The 16,751-nt window shown below is 39.2% G+C and overlaps 1 protein-coding gene across 2 annotated transcripts in view; it reads left to right on the top strand.

Moving 5' to 3' along the window:
• SOX6 (SRY-box transcription factor 6) overlaps window positions 1–16,751 on the top strand; it is a 385,937-nt gene that overhangs the window by 267,480 nt on the left and 101,706 nt on the right. For both annotated transcript variants that reach the window (XM_045016229.1, XM_045016227.1), the window contains 2 exons: window positions 2,568–2,691; window positions 13,010–13,089. In XM_045016229.1, the coding sequence (XP_044872164.1) occupies window positions 2,568–2,691; window positions 13,010–13,089 (204 nt within the window). The remainder of the gene's footprint in view (window positions 1–2,567; window positions 2,692–13,009; window positions 13,090–16,751) is intronic.

The raw sequence follows: 16,751 nt of genomic DNA, 5'->3' as shown, positions 1-16,751 counted from the left end.
TATTTAAAGTAATGATTATAAAGGATAGCCAGAGCATACATTGATAATAATTTATAGTTATCTAGTCCTTTTCATTCGGGGCATCTCAAAAATATTTGGAGCCCAATCCATCTCAGGAAGAAAATTCCTATTGAAATCAATGGGGCGGGGATGGGGGGGCAATATTGGGCTCTTATTACTTAACTTCACTTGCCTGCTGTGAAGTAGGTTTTGTGGCAAAAAATGATACTGAGGCATGGAGAGGCTCAGTGAAAGACTAATTTTGGGTGCCCCAGTTTTTGGGTGCTCAACTTGAGATACCTGGGTGTCCTAAATAGTGCACCCAAAGACTGAAGCACCCAAAAGTTATTGGTCACTTTAGAAAATATTGGCCTAAGTAGCTTATCTAAGGTAATTTAGCAAGTCATTGACAGATCTGCAAATAAAACCCATCGGACATGACTTCCAGACTTCTGCTGTCACTGATAAGTGCGGATGTGCACGTGCATTTGCTCTCCACTAGGGGAGAGAAGCTTAAATCTACCCCCCTCCCTCATCCCTACCCCACCCCCCCAGGGCTCCGTAAGAGCCCCACCGACAGAGGCTGCCTAGCGGATGTTATGCTCTAACCCCATTCTCCACCCTGGTGAATGCTGTCTTCTTTTGTGCCTGGGCCGGCACCCTGAAGCCCCCTGGTGGAGAGGAGTTTGTGGGTACCTTACACTGTTGCAACACCCTGGGGAGATTTTCTGACCAGGAGGGAGCTATCACAGAGCCTGGATCATTTTGATTAGTATCTACTTGGAAAGTACTGTAAGTGATTGTAAAACACGTTGTGTTAAATGCTTTCCAGATGCTGTAGCTGTATTCCCCATCAGCCACTGATATTGTTTTCACTTGTTGCATACATTCTGAGCCAGTATGCACTAACATCATACACAAAATTAGCACCGTTAAATCAGAAGTTAAAGGCTGGTACTGGGCACATGGGGATCAACTCCAATTTTACCAAGTTAAGTTCATAGCTAACGTTCACAACCAGGCTTACCTCAGCTAAAATGAAAGAAATAGCTGCTCAAAGCTGGTTTCTTTCACGCCCCAGTGCCATGGCAGTAATTGCACAAAGACCTTTTTATTATAAGTTGATTTTCCTGAGAAATGGATTCAGAAAAATACTGTAAAGTGTTTATTTTTTGAGTGACCTTTATTAACCTACATCTTAGGGCTTTCCCCAGAGAAGAGTTGTTGGTAAATTAACCCTCATAGACACACAGTAGCATTTCTGCACTGCATCAGTGGATGTGAAAGGAAAGGAATATGACAAGAAAATTTGGCACTGTTTAAACAATGTCATAGGTCAACATATGGGATTTGACCAAAAAAAAGTTTTTAGGAATTAAAATAAAAAGAAATCACTTGAAGTTTAGTTTAACTTTTTAATAATATTTAATGCCACCCATTTATGGCAGGATCACAGGGCAAAAATTCCTTCTGACTGGAAAAATAATGCTGTTCTGCACTTCCTGGTTTTGATATTTAAACCGTTATGTGTTTACTTTTTTACTAATCAGAAAAATGCTGTAATCAAAGCCTTCTGTACTATTGGGGTTTGGGGGATAGACAAAAACTCCACGTGATCCCATCCAGTGTCTCTGATATATGTTTAGCATAAATAAACCAGAAAATTAAAATGTGAATTTAACAGACATGTTAATGTCACGTCTCTCATTTTCTATATGTGTAATACAGATGCTGATATAAGGTGAAGAATTTTCTGCCTTTGCATGTTTGCGCTCTTTGATACATTTATTAAGGTCAAATGAAATTTGATATAGTAGGATTTATTCTGAAATGCTCTCTGAATACAACTCCATAATTACTGAGCTACATGATAGTGCATAAAGCTGTAAAACTGCTTAGACAGACAAGCAATTTATATGTTACAGCGAGGTGTATATGGTGAAGGATATTAGTTTAATTGGGAGCCAAGATGTTGTAGCTTTAAATCTTAAGAGATGGGGTGTTGTCTAGGCGACTAACATACTGTGGTGAGGTTTTGAAATAACATACCTGAACTGTTGGCATATATACTAGCAATACAATAGCGTAAGATCTCTGAAATAAAATTATCTCCCCTAAATATGTTAAAATATGAAGATTAAAATAGCTCTTTAGATATTAGGCTGCCTTTAAAGTGTTTGTCACTGTGATATCTAAGCTCCCAAAGAGAAATAAAAATGTGATAGACTAATACAAATGTAAGCCACTTTTTTCTTTTCTCAGTATGAATCTATAGTATATGAAAATGTTGATTTCTTTTTGTGCAATGAAATGTAAACACAAGGAATAATTTAAAAAAATCAGCAAGAAGCGGGATAAAGTGCAGTTCACGGAGACTGTTACACCTTTGACACTGAGGGAAAACAATGTTAAGGGGGGCTTTGATGTGATAATGTGAAATTGGTGAGGATTACATTAAGGAGAAGGTTCTGTGGGGCTGTGTGAACATAAGAACACTATCAGTGCTGGAGAAATACCTGTCAAGATAAATTTGTGCTTTTTCTGATCAGAGGCTCTCTTTTGTTTAGCAGGTTCAGGGTCACATGCCTCCGCTCATGATCCCAATTTTTCCACACGACCAGCGGACATTGGCAGCGGCTGCTGCAGCCCAGCAGGGATTCCTCTTCCCCCCAGGAATAACTTATAAGCCAGGTAAGTTGACAGGGATATGAAGCTATTTAACATGTTCAGATATTTCCTGAGACTTCTCTTGTGATCTGTCTGATACAGATGATGTTACACAAAAGGACTGTCTGCTTGAAAATAATGTGAAGTTTTGTAAGTCTAGCTGAAAATATCTTCCGAGTTTATAGGGGATAATTGGAAGATTGGTAACTGAGCCCCATATTAATTTCACTTCTGTAGCCCACAAAATCAACTGCTCTGAATTTATTGACCCACTTGCCTACTAATTTGCATTTGGCACACCCTGATTCTTAATACTTCTTTTATTGCAGCATGTACACATACATGTCTTTTATGCAAAAATGCTTACCCTTAATTAGCAATAAAAGCAAAAGGCAGGTATAATTTAATTAGTATGCTTCTAATGGGCAACTCTCTGTTTGATTTCAATCTGAATAATAAAGGTTTCAGTAGTTCAATCTCAATTATCATTCAGACTTGTAACAGGTCACATAACCTTTGCAGTGAAATATGTTTTGAGATGATTTAGCAAATGTTATGATTTCTTTCTTTATTCCTCTGAGTTTACTGGACTCCTGGGGAATTCAATTAGGGAAATAATGGTTTGAAGCTACTTTCAGAGCCTTCTTGTAAACAGGGTTTTAAATGTTTAAAGACATGTTGCCAAAGGAATTCAATGTAAGAAGATAGTTAAGTAAATAAAAGTCAACCTTATTTTCATTTGTACATTCTTTGTAAGTGACCTCAGCCCAGAAGCAGCAACCTTATTTTGCTCATTAATAATATTCCCTGCAAAGCTCTCTTTAACATATTAACCTGATGAATATTAACCACAAAATCTGAGTATAACACTTTCTTTGGATTTTAAATGTGAAATTTCAAAGTAAAGGATTGATCCAGCTCCGACTAAAGTCAATGGGATTTTTGCAGTTGACTTCAGCAGGAGCAGGATCAAGTCCAAAGTAAAAGCTTCATGAAATATAAGATGTGAACAACCTATTAAATAAAAGTAAGATTGAGCCTAAAATCTCTTCAAGCAAATTTACTTAAATGTTATATGAAATGGTGCCAAATTGGATTTCAGCAAGCATTTCCATTTGTCCCATTTCATTTTGTGTCTTTATTCTGGATGAAGGAGGATCATTTCTCTTTGGAAACAAAAAGTCTCTTTCTGATAATTATCTTTCTTCTATAGTTCACTTTTTTCAGTCTGAAAAACCCCAAAGCACTTTACAAACTTAGCAAATTGATGCACAACCTATGCAGGGAGAAGAGTTCATCCACCTCTGAAATTCAGTCATCGCTGGCATGTAACTGTCTAACTGCACTCAGCAACATTTCACAACAGTTTGGGACAGAAAATGAAGATTATCTTTTCCAGCTGAAGTCTGATGTGTGCATAGAGAGGCAGAATATAATCACCAAACTTTGAATTTGTCCAGGACACAGAAAAGCACCAAAGCACGTGCTTTAATCTGATTGATTTTATTTTTCCTGATTAGAGAGGCTTTCCTGAATTGGGGATTTAATGGCCATTAATGATCAGGACCTGCGCTTTACTTCTCATCTCAAAGACGACACCTCCACTAGTGTCTTTTCAGGCTACGTAAGTGAATTGGTTCAGTACTGACTCAAAAAGAAGAGTGCCACCTATTTGTCACCAATACCTTTTTCTGCAGCATATAGGTTTCTTTAGAACTCCCCCAAGGCATCGCTGCTTTCCTTTTGTCCTCTCAACTCACAACAGGAGGTGATATGGCTTCAGGCCACTTTATTATTCTTGTGAATGAAGAAAAAATGTGTATTACAAATATTAAAATATTCAAGTAACTGACTAAAGTGGAGGCCTGGGTGTTTCAGGACATTGCTAATGGGACATGAAACTATTCACTACTAGGTTACTGGTTTGAATCCAGCTCAGCTTGGTAGAAACCAGAAGTCACTATGATCTGACACTGTTCAGTGGCTTGTGTGAAATGAACATGTTTATATTTTAATGTATTTATGAAGTTCTGTAGCACATATTGCTAAAGTAGCTGGCTGTGTTAGTTGAGTTTCTGTTGGACAGCTCTCATCATTAAAAAAAAATCACAATTGCTATTGATTAGCGTTCCCCCTTCCCCCAGGCTTTTTTTGGCAATCTCAGTAGAGAGGTTTAGGAAATAATGAAAATGGAGACAAAACTACACTATATCTTTCTTCACTATCTTAGAGGTTGTTCCTCTAGGTCAGCACTGAGGGACTTTGTGGGAATTTGCACTGCTGCTATTTGTACTTTACATCTTCCATGAGTAAATAGAAAACTTTCATCTCCAGGACTATAAGTCTAATTTGAGCACCAAACTCACTTATATTTTTAAAGGTGTCCCTGCCAGCAGGTAGGGGATCTTGGGGGACAACTACTGCACTGGTGGGGTGCAAAATAAACTTTATTAAGAAAATGCAAAAACAGGGAAAATTCAATAGTGAGGGGTATGGGGTTTGTTAAGGTAGACAATTGGGGAGGGGTTTCTTTTAGCAAATAGTATAGGGGGTTTCAATAGTGGGGTACAATACAGTGGGGTACAATACAGTTGGTAACCAATTAACACTGAAGTATAAATGTAACAGGTAGCTAACAATTTCTGTCTAAAGGGTGTGTCACAGCAGCATATAACCAACTAACAGTTATGGATAAAATATGTTAAATAGCAAACAATTTTAGGTAAAAATGTGTCACAGTGGTGTAAATGTAGAATGTGAGGTGTATCAGAGAAAAAAAGGGTAACCAATGGGGTTTTATGCTAGATTGGGATGGGGGAAGAGAAGCATGTGGTGGAGCAGAGAGCAAAGGCACAGGCACTGCGGGGGGAGATTTAACAAGTCAGGGAGACACAGAGAACAACAGGCTGTAAGTGACTGGGGAAGCCCCGGGGAGGGGTGGGGGGCTGACAGTGGGAAGACAGACTTAATCACAATTATACAGAACACAGCAAAATCTTATCTATGATCTAACTTAACCAAGACTACACAAATTAGCAAGCAACAGAACACAATGCAACAACTTCTTAAACTTAACTTACAGAGCACAATACAAACAATTCTGTAAACCTAACTTAACCACAGCTATGCAAAATGAAATTAAAACTTATCTAGACTAAAGGCTAAACCTAACCTAATGGGTGCACCTTATGCTAGGGGTAGTTTCAGAGGGCAGAGTGGTGTGTGCCCAGGATACAGCCCCAAAGCGGGGGTGGTGGTGACTGCAGCAGTGGGATGACTGCAAGCCTGCAGCCCAGGAAGTCACAGCTCAGCAGTGGCACAGGCTTATTTCTTAGCAGCAAAGGTGCTGCAGAGCAAGAAACAAATCAGTTACAGAACACAGACCATGGAGTTAACTTGCGTCTGTCTGCTGGGGAAACAAGGCCAGCAGCTAGGACATGGGGAGTTTGCAAGAGGGAGTTCTTACCAATCCCCAGGACAGCAGCAAGCACAGAGACAGGAACAGCAGCAGCATCAGAGGACGCAGAGAGGAGATCTCCAGGCAAAATTCGTTGTTCGTGGGAGGGGAGTTTAAAAATGGGGGTACGCTCAAAAACAAACGAGAGTGGGGAGAGGGCCCCCCAAAGACCCCTAGCTGATCAGACCAGGTGGCAATGCAGGAACCTCTCCGAGGTCTGATCAGAAAATGTCTGGTTATAAAGGCAAACTCAGGCAGCTTCCCGCCAGTAACTTTGATTGGTTCCCCTTGTTAGAGGGGAGGAGAGGAGACTTCAGGTGAGCACAGACATGCCTGGGCAAGTTTCTGAGCCACAGGTATGACTCATATGCTCAGCTATTTGGCCTTTTCAGGTCTTGCAGCTCTGGACATTGCCTACCCTACACAAAGCCCAGGTTTAACAAGGTGATAACAGGACCAACCCTTTGAACAGGGCAGTGGTCCCACTTAGCACGCAGCACAAGTGGCCATCCCTTTGAGAAGGGCAATGGCTCTTGGTAAACAACTTAAGGGGCCCTCCCTTTGAGAAGGGCAATGGCTCTTGGTAAACGACTTAAGGGGCCCTCCCTTTGAGAAGGGCAGTGGCCCTGGTAAACAACTTAACACTCAGGGAGGGGCGGCCACAGAGGAGAACAAAAACAAAATGGAGTAAGGGGACAGCTGTAAGAAACAAAATGGAATAGGGGGAAAGCTGTAACAGACAAAAGGAAGATTAAGAAAAGAAACAGACAACCCTTTAAACATTAAATTTTTTTCTTCTCAGTTGCTTGTTCACTTACTTTTTAATTTCCACCTTTTTTCATTTAGGCAAGGCAATATGTTTACAGTGCTAGCTCTCCTTTTCATTTGGGAAGCACAGAGGGACAGATTTTCAAAAGTTTTCAGCTCCCAGCTGCTTCCACTTGTAATAACAGGAGCTACTGAGTGCGGAGTACTTTTGAAAATCTGGCTACTTTGTTTAGTTGCTTAAGGAAGGGTGAGGTCTTTTGTGAATTTGGCTCAAAATTCTGTACTATCCTAACCAAAAAAAAAAAAAAAAGCTATTCTTATAAAAGACTGGGCCAGATCATGCCCTTTCATGGAAAAACCCAATGGAGAGAGCAAAGCTCTGTGGTGTTCCCCTTGTGAAGCCTTGTGTTTCGATAGGTTTGGGGGAGACCCTGCAAATTGTACAGGCTACAGTTCCTACCAAAATCTGCTAGGAAAAGAATTCCCTTCTGCATGTAGCCAGGAGTCACGGTGGAAGGGTGTATGGCCCTTCTCTCCAAACACTGGAGCTCCAAGAGATGAACCGGGCCAATGTTAGCAAACACTCATCACAAGTAATAAATACATAGGGGAAAAAATGAAGTCCCATGCTCCTTTATGTATCTCTAAGTGGTATAAGGTAATTTTCCAGCATGGTAAGTGCTAATTGAGAAATCAGAGCTGCATAGATCACCTAATTAATTTTTCATACATATTTCTTTCAGTATTTATACTGTATACAGGATTAATTAAAACTTGGGGGTGCTGTGCAACTGAAATTGTTGTGACAACTGACCTCCAGGTGCTTGATGAGCCTCCTAGAGTACATGGTTATGGAGGGTGCACCATATTCCAGTGGGATACTTAGAGTGGCAGCTGTTAGAAAGCCAATATTTGCCAAGAGACTCTACACAGTTATTTTGCACTGGTTATTTTGCATTCTAATTACAGCGGAAGAACTGTGCTATCAGCAGATGGGCAAATGCTGACCTTTTAATGGTAAGCACTGTACTTGCTGCTTGGAATTGATCAGCAATGTAGGTGCTGGACTTCTACAGCCATCCAATACTCCCCCTTCATCCAGCACAGAATAAGAGATTCGATTTAGCTTGACTGCTACATGTATTCAGGCTTATAGGAATGTTATCAGGTTGGAGCATCATTGAACATGGTCACTGAGACCCTTGCAATGCCCTATCCTGAGGCATGAGTTATTTCCTATCCATTGATTTGGACACTGTGTAGGAGAGTTCTTCCCCTTGCACTGAGTCAAGGTATTACCTCCTGCAGGTTTCGTGACCCTTGTGAGAGAGTGGGAAAGGAGGATAAGGAAAGACCAAGGATATGGATTCACTGTAAACAGGAGTCAGGCCATTCTGTAAGCAGCTATGCTCCTTCTTTCTGTTCATGTCTGAGTGGGAGCTGACCTGCTTTGGGTATACATTAGCTGTCTGCGTTACCATATTTCGCAATCTATGTAGCTTAGAAGGCCAGGGATAATTTCTGCTAGAGAGAGACTTCTGACAAACGTGTGTTGCAACAGCTCTTTTTCAGATATACTGCAGTGAGAGAGACTAGTAAAGTTAGGAACTTTGGGTAGTTTAGGGTTTATCTAAATCAAGGGATGTAGATTGTGAAACCTGATCTTGTATTTGTTTGACTAATGTGCTATCGTGTATTTCAAAGCAATTACTCATACCTCATGCATAAAGTTTATACAAATTTTGATTAGAAATATTGAGAAATGACTTCTATCTGCCTAACGAGAGTACTTTGCTGTTCATTATGTTTGCCATACAGAGAAATGTAAAAATAGGAATTATTATTTCTGGTCACTGTGAGTAGCAAAAACATCTTTGGGCTGATTCTCCTCTGTTACACTGGAGTAACTCAAGAATAACTCTGGAAATCAGTTGAAATACATTGATGTAAAGCTGATGAAAGTGAAGGGAGATTCAAACCAATAGTTAGTAGACTGAACTTCAGACAGTTCTCACAACTTTTAATGTTTGTTGAAAACCCGTAATAACTTCCTCAAATTACATGCCCAGCTAATCTAAATGACTGGCATCTTGACATCTTTGATTGATACCCTTTGTTTCTGTTTCCAGTTGTTGGAGGCCTTTCATAAAATGTTAACAGTAGTTTGAAATGTTAATACAGTGTGTGTATTCTTAATGAGCTGCTCTTATTGTTGGTATCCAATCATTGCACACTTCTACTTAGTGAAATGGCTGGACATCTCTGAGTGACAGAGGTGCTTAAAACAAACCTATGAGAGTCTTGTTCCTAGAGGAAATTCCGTAAGACTCCACTAAAATTCTTCAAACAGTTCCTATTGGCTTCTCCTGGTTGGAACCATGAATCAGTAGCCTCAGGAATCACTATACCAGTACATATGTTGCTCAGTCTAAAACCTAACTTAACTGTAGTACCAGTAGTAGTCAGATGAACAGTTTCACCTGTGAGTTCCACTTTTTTACCACAGGCAAATGCTTGTCACTGCAACTGCATTTACTGAGGGGTCAAGATTGCAATATGACACTGCCTTGGTGATATCTGTCCCACACAGTAGCACAACTATTGTCATTGTATGGATTAGACTCTCCATAATATCTCCATAGCCTATTGTCTTTATTAACAGTTTGACTAATCCTAATGTCCATACATAAACAAAACTCCCATCTTATGCAAAGATTGCAGGACCAGGCATCAGCTTTGTAACCTTGATGCAACACTGTGATGGAATGAAGTAGAGGTAGCTGCAAACTCTCCTCAGACTCTTTATTACCATTGGAAAATGCACAAATATCAGTTTCCAACCCCATCTTAGATGTCTGTAGAATTTCAAGTAAATTTACCAAAATGAGTAAATATCCGGCATACCTTGCAAGATGGAGTGGAGCCATATGTCTTTCAAAATGTGTTAAAAACAAAGAGAAGTGGCAAAACTGAGGAGAAGATTAATCTAAAAGACTTGTCCATTCTGGGTTTCCTGCCTCATAGGCCACAAAACCTTGATCTGAAAAGCAAGTCCTCTCCTCTTGTGATTAAGATCAAATGACCTTAATTGCTGAATCCAAGACAGACTATGTAAGAGATATTTAGTTGTTCTAGACGCAGAACAATGTGGTACAACTGTTTGCTGCCTTTATTCAGTTAGAAATGTTGCCCAATCTTACAAGTGAAACAAAAGTCTTGTAAAGTTTTGTATGACTCATAAACACCAATTTATATATAAACAATAGCAGCCAAACATAAATAGACAATCAACAAAGCAGGAAGATTGAAGAGAGCAGTTTGTAAAATGAGAAGGGTGGTTCAGATTTTCTTCTTCAGGCATTCTTCTCACTCCCTCGTTATCAAAGGCCAGTACACACCGGTACCTCAAGCAGACCTGTTTCAACATGTTGTGTCTTCCTTTCTACAAATTTAAAAAGAATGGGTCCTCACGCACACATTCCAACTCCAGAAACAAATTTGAAAAAAATTGCTACAACATGTTGACTGATTTCTTGCCAAGACAGCTACCGAGAAGCTTCTTGATCCATTCTTGCATGGAGAAAATTAGAGGGGGAAAATATGTATCTTCTTTAATTAAAAATTAAAACCAGTCCATGCCCTGAGTGCTCGCTTTCCTTGAGGCGTGGGGGAGGGGAAGTACCTTTGTTCTGCTTTTACTACTGGGTGTCAGCAAAGCATTCACTAGCTCTGGAGGTATTAAGTTTTGTTCTCAGAATAATGATATTACAATATACCAGGATTTAACCATGCACGGATTACTTTAAAATGCTCAAATTTGACCCCAAAAAAGAGATAGCACTTTAAAAAAAAATACCATAAATATGAATTCATATTTTTTTCATTAAGAAAAGGGAAAAACTGTTTGTAGCAGCAGGTGAGCCAGGGTGTGGTAGAGAAACTAATAAATCAACAGTGAAGCCATATATATATATATATTCTAGCTATTTCAAACCATAGAAGCATGACAGCTGTGAAAAAGGAGTGCCGCAGGGAATTCTTTTAGAGTTTGATTTTTTAAAAAATATGTTTGACATGGAAAATGTTTTAGTACAAATAAAGCAACTGGTATTGAACTTAAAAAGTGGAGGGAGGGGGAGAGAGATTACTGTGTGGAACGGGAATGAATAATTCATGATATTTAAAGAAAGAATGCCTCCAAAATGTTCTGCAAGGCAGTCCATGCTGATAGCTTGAATGGTTATCCCCCCCCCCATTTAAAGCATCATTAATTCAACATCTTTGTGATTTTTTTTAAATCTGGTAAGATATTTACCAAAGAAACATTATTTAACTTAGATTAGGATATTCTTTATTCAGATAATTTAGTTTAGATATCTAGGAGATAAGCAGAATTATTTAAACATAAAGAGACAGTCTTGTACTATCAGAAAATAATTTAGTTGTTGTTTAAAAAAAAACACTGCAAACTAAAATCAACCTCATGGAAGGGGGAAAAATAAGATCAGATATTTTGAACATTACTCCATAGGATACCAGCACAATATAGTGTTAGTGAATGCATTGTAGCAGAGCTCCATATGCAATCAGAAGCCAATTGTTACTGGACTGTGTACAAGCACATACTGTGCTCAATGGTCTGATGAGGTATTATGGATATGATGCAAAGAGACCTTGTGGATTAGAAACTCACAATTTGTTAAAAAGTGAAAGCAACTTAACATTTACACTGAGCTGGCTGAGTATAGTAGCACTTCAGGTGGTAAACAATTCCAACGAATCCAATGACTTTGTTACAGCTTCAGGTATTAATGTATATTTGGGAAAAAAACAGCCCTTGGAATTATTCTGGATCCCTTTGCATTGTGTCTTCATTATTACATTCTACTTTCAATGTAAAAAAAAGTTGAAAACAATCTATTATAAATATAAAAAATGTTCAGAGGAGCAGCCTATTAAAATATAGCCTAGAGATAGTACATAACACTGACTTTAAATAAGGAGCCAGAGCCAAAATGATACTCTATTAAATCATGGTTATAGTGTAATTTATCCATCACTGTATTAATTTTTATATTACAGGTTCCACAGTTCCGCTGCTAAACTATTTTCTTTGCCAGCCTTTCTTCATCCTTTACATTGACTAAGCATGTTGATGTTACTATATGACAGGGATCATTGCAGTGGCTTGGAAGTGGGAGTGCCTATAGAATATTATGATAAGCAAAGCTGCAGTGTTCATTTCAGATAGACAACGTATCTTATTTTTCAGCATATTAATCATAATTGAAATGCACAATTATCTAAGGATGCTGAGTTCCTTAAGCTCTCAGAAACTGAGGGTAATCAGCACCTCCCTGTGTTGAGATCTAAAATGTTATGTAGAAATTAAGTTTTTGCGCTGTTCACATGCTGTGAAGTTTTCATATAATCTTTTCAATAAAAATCTGCTATGATTAAAATACCTTTCATATGGGCATCTCAAAGCACTTTTCCAATATCGGTTAATCCTCATGGCAGCCCTTTGAGATGAGGAAGTATTGCCATCCTCATTTTAGAGATGAGAAAACTTAAGGCCCAGAGAAGTTCCAGAACTTGTCACGCAATGAGTCAATGACAGAGCAGGGAACAGGACACAAAAATCATAAGGTCTGATCCCTAGAGGTTCTGAACAACTGCATCTCCCATTATCTTAAGAGGGTCCTCAGCATGTCTCAGGATTGGGCCCCAGCTCCAAGATCTAGACCCTATTATATCTTTCAATCCGTATTTTTGAAAGTTATTTACCTTTATCCTAAGCACTGTTATGTTTTATGATTTGTAATAGAGTGTACATGCTTAAATTGCACATTTACTCCTTTAATAAAAATCATGAGCATCACATTTATGTTTTGCCAGTTTGCCTACCAGCTATCTGGTAACAAAAAGTTCCAAGGTAGCACTGCAAGTCTGTGCCCAGCTAAACCTTTTGTTTTTGCAGATGTTTGAGCTTAGAGGAGTGTTGCTGAGCTTAGAGCACTGTTGTGGAGCACAGGCAATGCTAGGTCCATGTTTGCACTTGCCTGCTGCTATTCTCTGCTCATTGTCTAAACCTGTATGCATTGTTCTCCTCGACAGGTGATAACTACCCTGTGCAGTTCATTCCATCAACAATGGCAGCTGCTGCTGCTTCTGGACTCAGCCCTTTACAGCTCCAGGTATGTGCCAGAACAAAAAAATGTGGGACAGAAGCCAACACTTTAGAGGAAAACTGCTAACCACTAACCAGCTGTATGCTAAATAATAGTCTGAATGTTAAATAATTTTTTAAGCATAGCCCAGGAGGATTAACACCTTATATACTTACCATACTGAAAATATAACAGCATGCTGTGAAAGAAAGACAACATTATGACTTTGTACTGTGTGTTTTATGTCAACTGACTGAATAATTTTTTTTTAATTATATGACCAGTTGTCAGGAGATATGTTCAGAGATCGTTTCCAACTTTATTTTCCTTTGACTCTCTCCCTCTAAGTGCACTACATGAGCTATAGCTGGGGCATTGTGTATATCAGAAAAATATGCTTTGTTGTTTCTTTTTACTTTTTCTTTCAGTTGCTTTTTCTCTCAAACAGTATGGTGACAACTGTTTCATAAATTGCCAACTCTCGGTTTCTGTATTTATGTAATCTCAACCTTTCCATGCATTAAGCTGCTCAGATGGCAGGGGCAGTGGGTTCTGGGTTTGGTCCCTGGCTAGGTCGTTTATTTGTTTTCACCATATATGGAACTAAATGTTATGTGAAAATGATTTGCACACCAAATTATTAGCCAGTTTTTCATGGTGATCGATGTTTAATTTAACAAGAAAAGCTACAATAATGTCATAAATAACGGAGTAGCAGTCAAAGGCTATCAGAGTTAAAATATGCAGAAAGCGAGCAACATGAGAGGAAAGGATGGCAGATGTACATAACTATTTGCAAGTAAACCTGTAAAAACTCAGTTTTGCTAATGTTAGACTTGGATTTATTTGTAGAATAAGGATACGGTAGAATAGCAAGGTATTGCAAGATCAATAGACAAATAGCCATTTTACTTAACCTTCTTCTGTTGTACCATTTCTTTAATTGAAAAAAGGGGGGGGAAGGGGGAGCTAGATCTTCAGACCTTGTTGTCTTCCCATCTGTGACTAGCCTTAAGCAGGTTGAAAGCTCTCCCTAAAAAGGTATTCCCCTGGCCAATAGAAATCTGCAGGTGACATTTGACTGGTATTTCCTGCTATACATCAACAACACCTGGGCCTGTAGAGTATAGTGAGGTCCAAGAGGACTGGAGATAGCCAAACGTAGAACTTCCTTTAAAAACAGGAACAAAGAGAAGCCAGGGAATTATAGACAAGTCAGCCTAACTTGGATACCTGGAAAGATACTGAAACAATTTATTAAACAATCACCTAAGAGTATGATAGTTTGATAAATGATAGCCAATATGGATTTGTCAAGAACAAATGCCAAACCAACCCAAATGGATAGGGAGGAAGTGGTAGACATGATTTATCTTGATCGTAAGACAGTTTTTGGCACAGTTCCACATGACATTCTCATACACAAACTTGGGAAATGTGGTGTAGATGAAACCACTATAAAGTGGGTGTACAGCTGTTTGAGAAACTGACTTCAAAGAGTTGTTATCAACGGTTCACTGTCAGACTGGGAGGATGTATCTAGTAATGTCACACAGAGTCCTGGCTTGGTACTATTCAATATTTTCACAAATGACTTTGAAAATGGAGAGTATGTTTATAAAATTAGCAGATGACGCCAAGCTGAGAGGGGTTGCTAGCACTTTGGAGGACAGGATTAGAATTCAAAAGGCCCTTAATAAATTGGAGAATTGGTCTGAAATCAACAAGGTGACATTCAATAAAGGCATTTGATTTTTCCTTCCTAATGCAGTCCTTGTCTTTATTGTAGAATAACTGGCTAGGCAGTAGTATTGCAGAAAAGGATTGGGGGATATAGTGGATCACAGATTCAATATGAGTCAATAATGTAATGCAGCTGAGTAAAATGATATAATTCTGGGTTGTATTAACAGGAGTGTCATTATGTAAGACACAGGATTTAATTGTCCTGCTCTGCTTGGCACTGGTGAGGCCTCAGCTGGAATATTCTGTCCAGTTTTGGGTGCCACACTTTAAAAGAGATGTGGACAAGTTGGAGAGAGTTCAGGGGAAAGCAACAAAAATGATAAAAAGTTTAGAAAACCTGAGCTATGAGGAAAGGTTAAAAAAACTGGGTATGTTTAGTCTTGAGAAAAGAATACTGAAGGGTCAACTGATGATAGTCTTCAAACATTTTAAGGATTCATATAAACAGCACAGTGATCAATTGTTCTCCATGTCTACTGAAGGAAGGATGAGAAGTAACCACCTTAATCTGCTGCGAGGGAGATTTAGGTTAGATATTAGGTAAAACTTTTTAACTACACCTCTACCTCAATATAACGCTGTCCTCGGGAGCCAAAAAATCTTACCACATTATATCGAACTTGCTTTGTTCTGCCAGAGTGCGCAGCCCCGCCCCCCTGGAGCACTGCTTTACCGCGTTATATCCAAATTTGTGTTATATCGGGTGGCGTTATATCGGGGTAGAGGTGTATAAGGCTAGTTAAGTACTGGACTAGGTTACCAAGGGAGGTTGTGGAATCCCCATCATTGGAGTGTTTTAAGAACAGCTGTCAGGGTTGGTCCAGGTATATACATGGTCCTTGGTCCAGGTATATACATGGTCCTTCCTCAGCACAGGGGGATGGACTAGAAGGTCCCTTGCAGTCCTACATTTCTGTGATTCTGTGTTTAGTGCAAGAGAGTTTGTGTGAAACAAGTGCTTATTTTTAATTTTACATTCATAAACTAGAGTCTGCTCTTAGATACAGCAGGTAGCTCTCTGTTCTGACCAGCATTCTGAACACTTCATTGCTATAAGTGTGAACTTTTGAACTCTCCAGCCACATCACATAATAATAGCAGCTACTTCACACAGAAGGTCTGTGTTGTAACAGTGGATTCATTGATTGCCAATTAATTCAAGGTTATTAAAATATTTGTAAAGGCTAGTGCCGACCCTCCTCATATACTTGTTCCAGATTACAGACATTTGTGGCTTATCCTGTTAAAAAACTGTAATGAAGACAAGCCCAGTGTCTCACCATCTACACCATTATTTATACCTGTGCTAGCTGGGCATGCAGGTCTGAACTCTACACACCACTACAGGTGACCAACCTTCAGGGGCATCAGAGATCTCTTAGGTAACTAGGACCAATCCCAGGATCCTGGTGTACACTAGCAAAAAAAGTTCACCTTGAACAGCTACACTGAAGTAAAGCTACACCTTGCCCTTAGCTATCTCATTGTAAAATAAAATCAAAAATAAAAAACTCTTTACAACTCAGGTGTAGATGTAGTTATGATCGGTTTTGAATATCATGACTGAGACCCGGGACTGGAGTGTATTCATTGGGGAGTCAGTATGGCAAGTAGAGCGCTGGACTGATGTGTTCATGGCAATCTGTGTGGCACCATTTCACGGTGTTTCTGTTCACCCTTTCAGCTTCAAGCATATGTGAGTGAATCCACCCAAATCTGCCTTCTGCTGGGTAGTTTGCAAATACAGTACCATATAGACATGTGGTAGGTATGCATAGTGGTTGCGTACCATTGCTGATGTATCTGTACAACACATGCCTGTTGCTCTAATTGGTGAGAGCGATGAAACTTGCAAATCATTTCCCCCTCACTGCTCCTTTTTATATCCTTCTCTGTAATCTCTCTTCTTTCTTGTCGCCTTGATTTTTTCCTCCTACTTTTTA

This window comes from Mauremys mutica, chromosome 4, assembly GCF_020497125.1.
Source record: "Mauremys mutica isolate MM-2020 ecotype Southern chromosome 4, ASM2049712v1, whole genome shotgun sequence".
NCBI lineage: Eukaryota > Metazoa > Chordata > Testudines > Geoemydidae > Mauremys > Mauremys mutica.
Note: the sequence above shows the minus strand (reverse complement) of the source record. Positions and strands in the feature narration are given on the sequence as shown.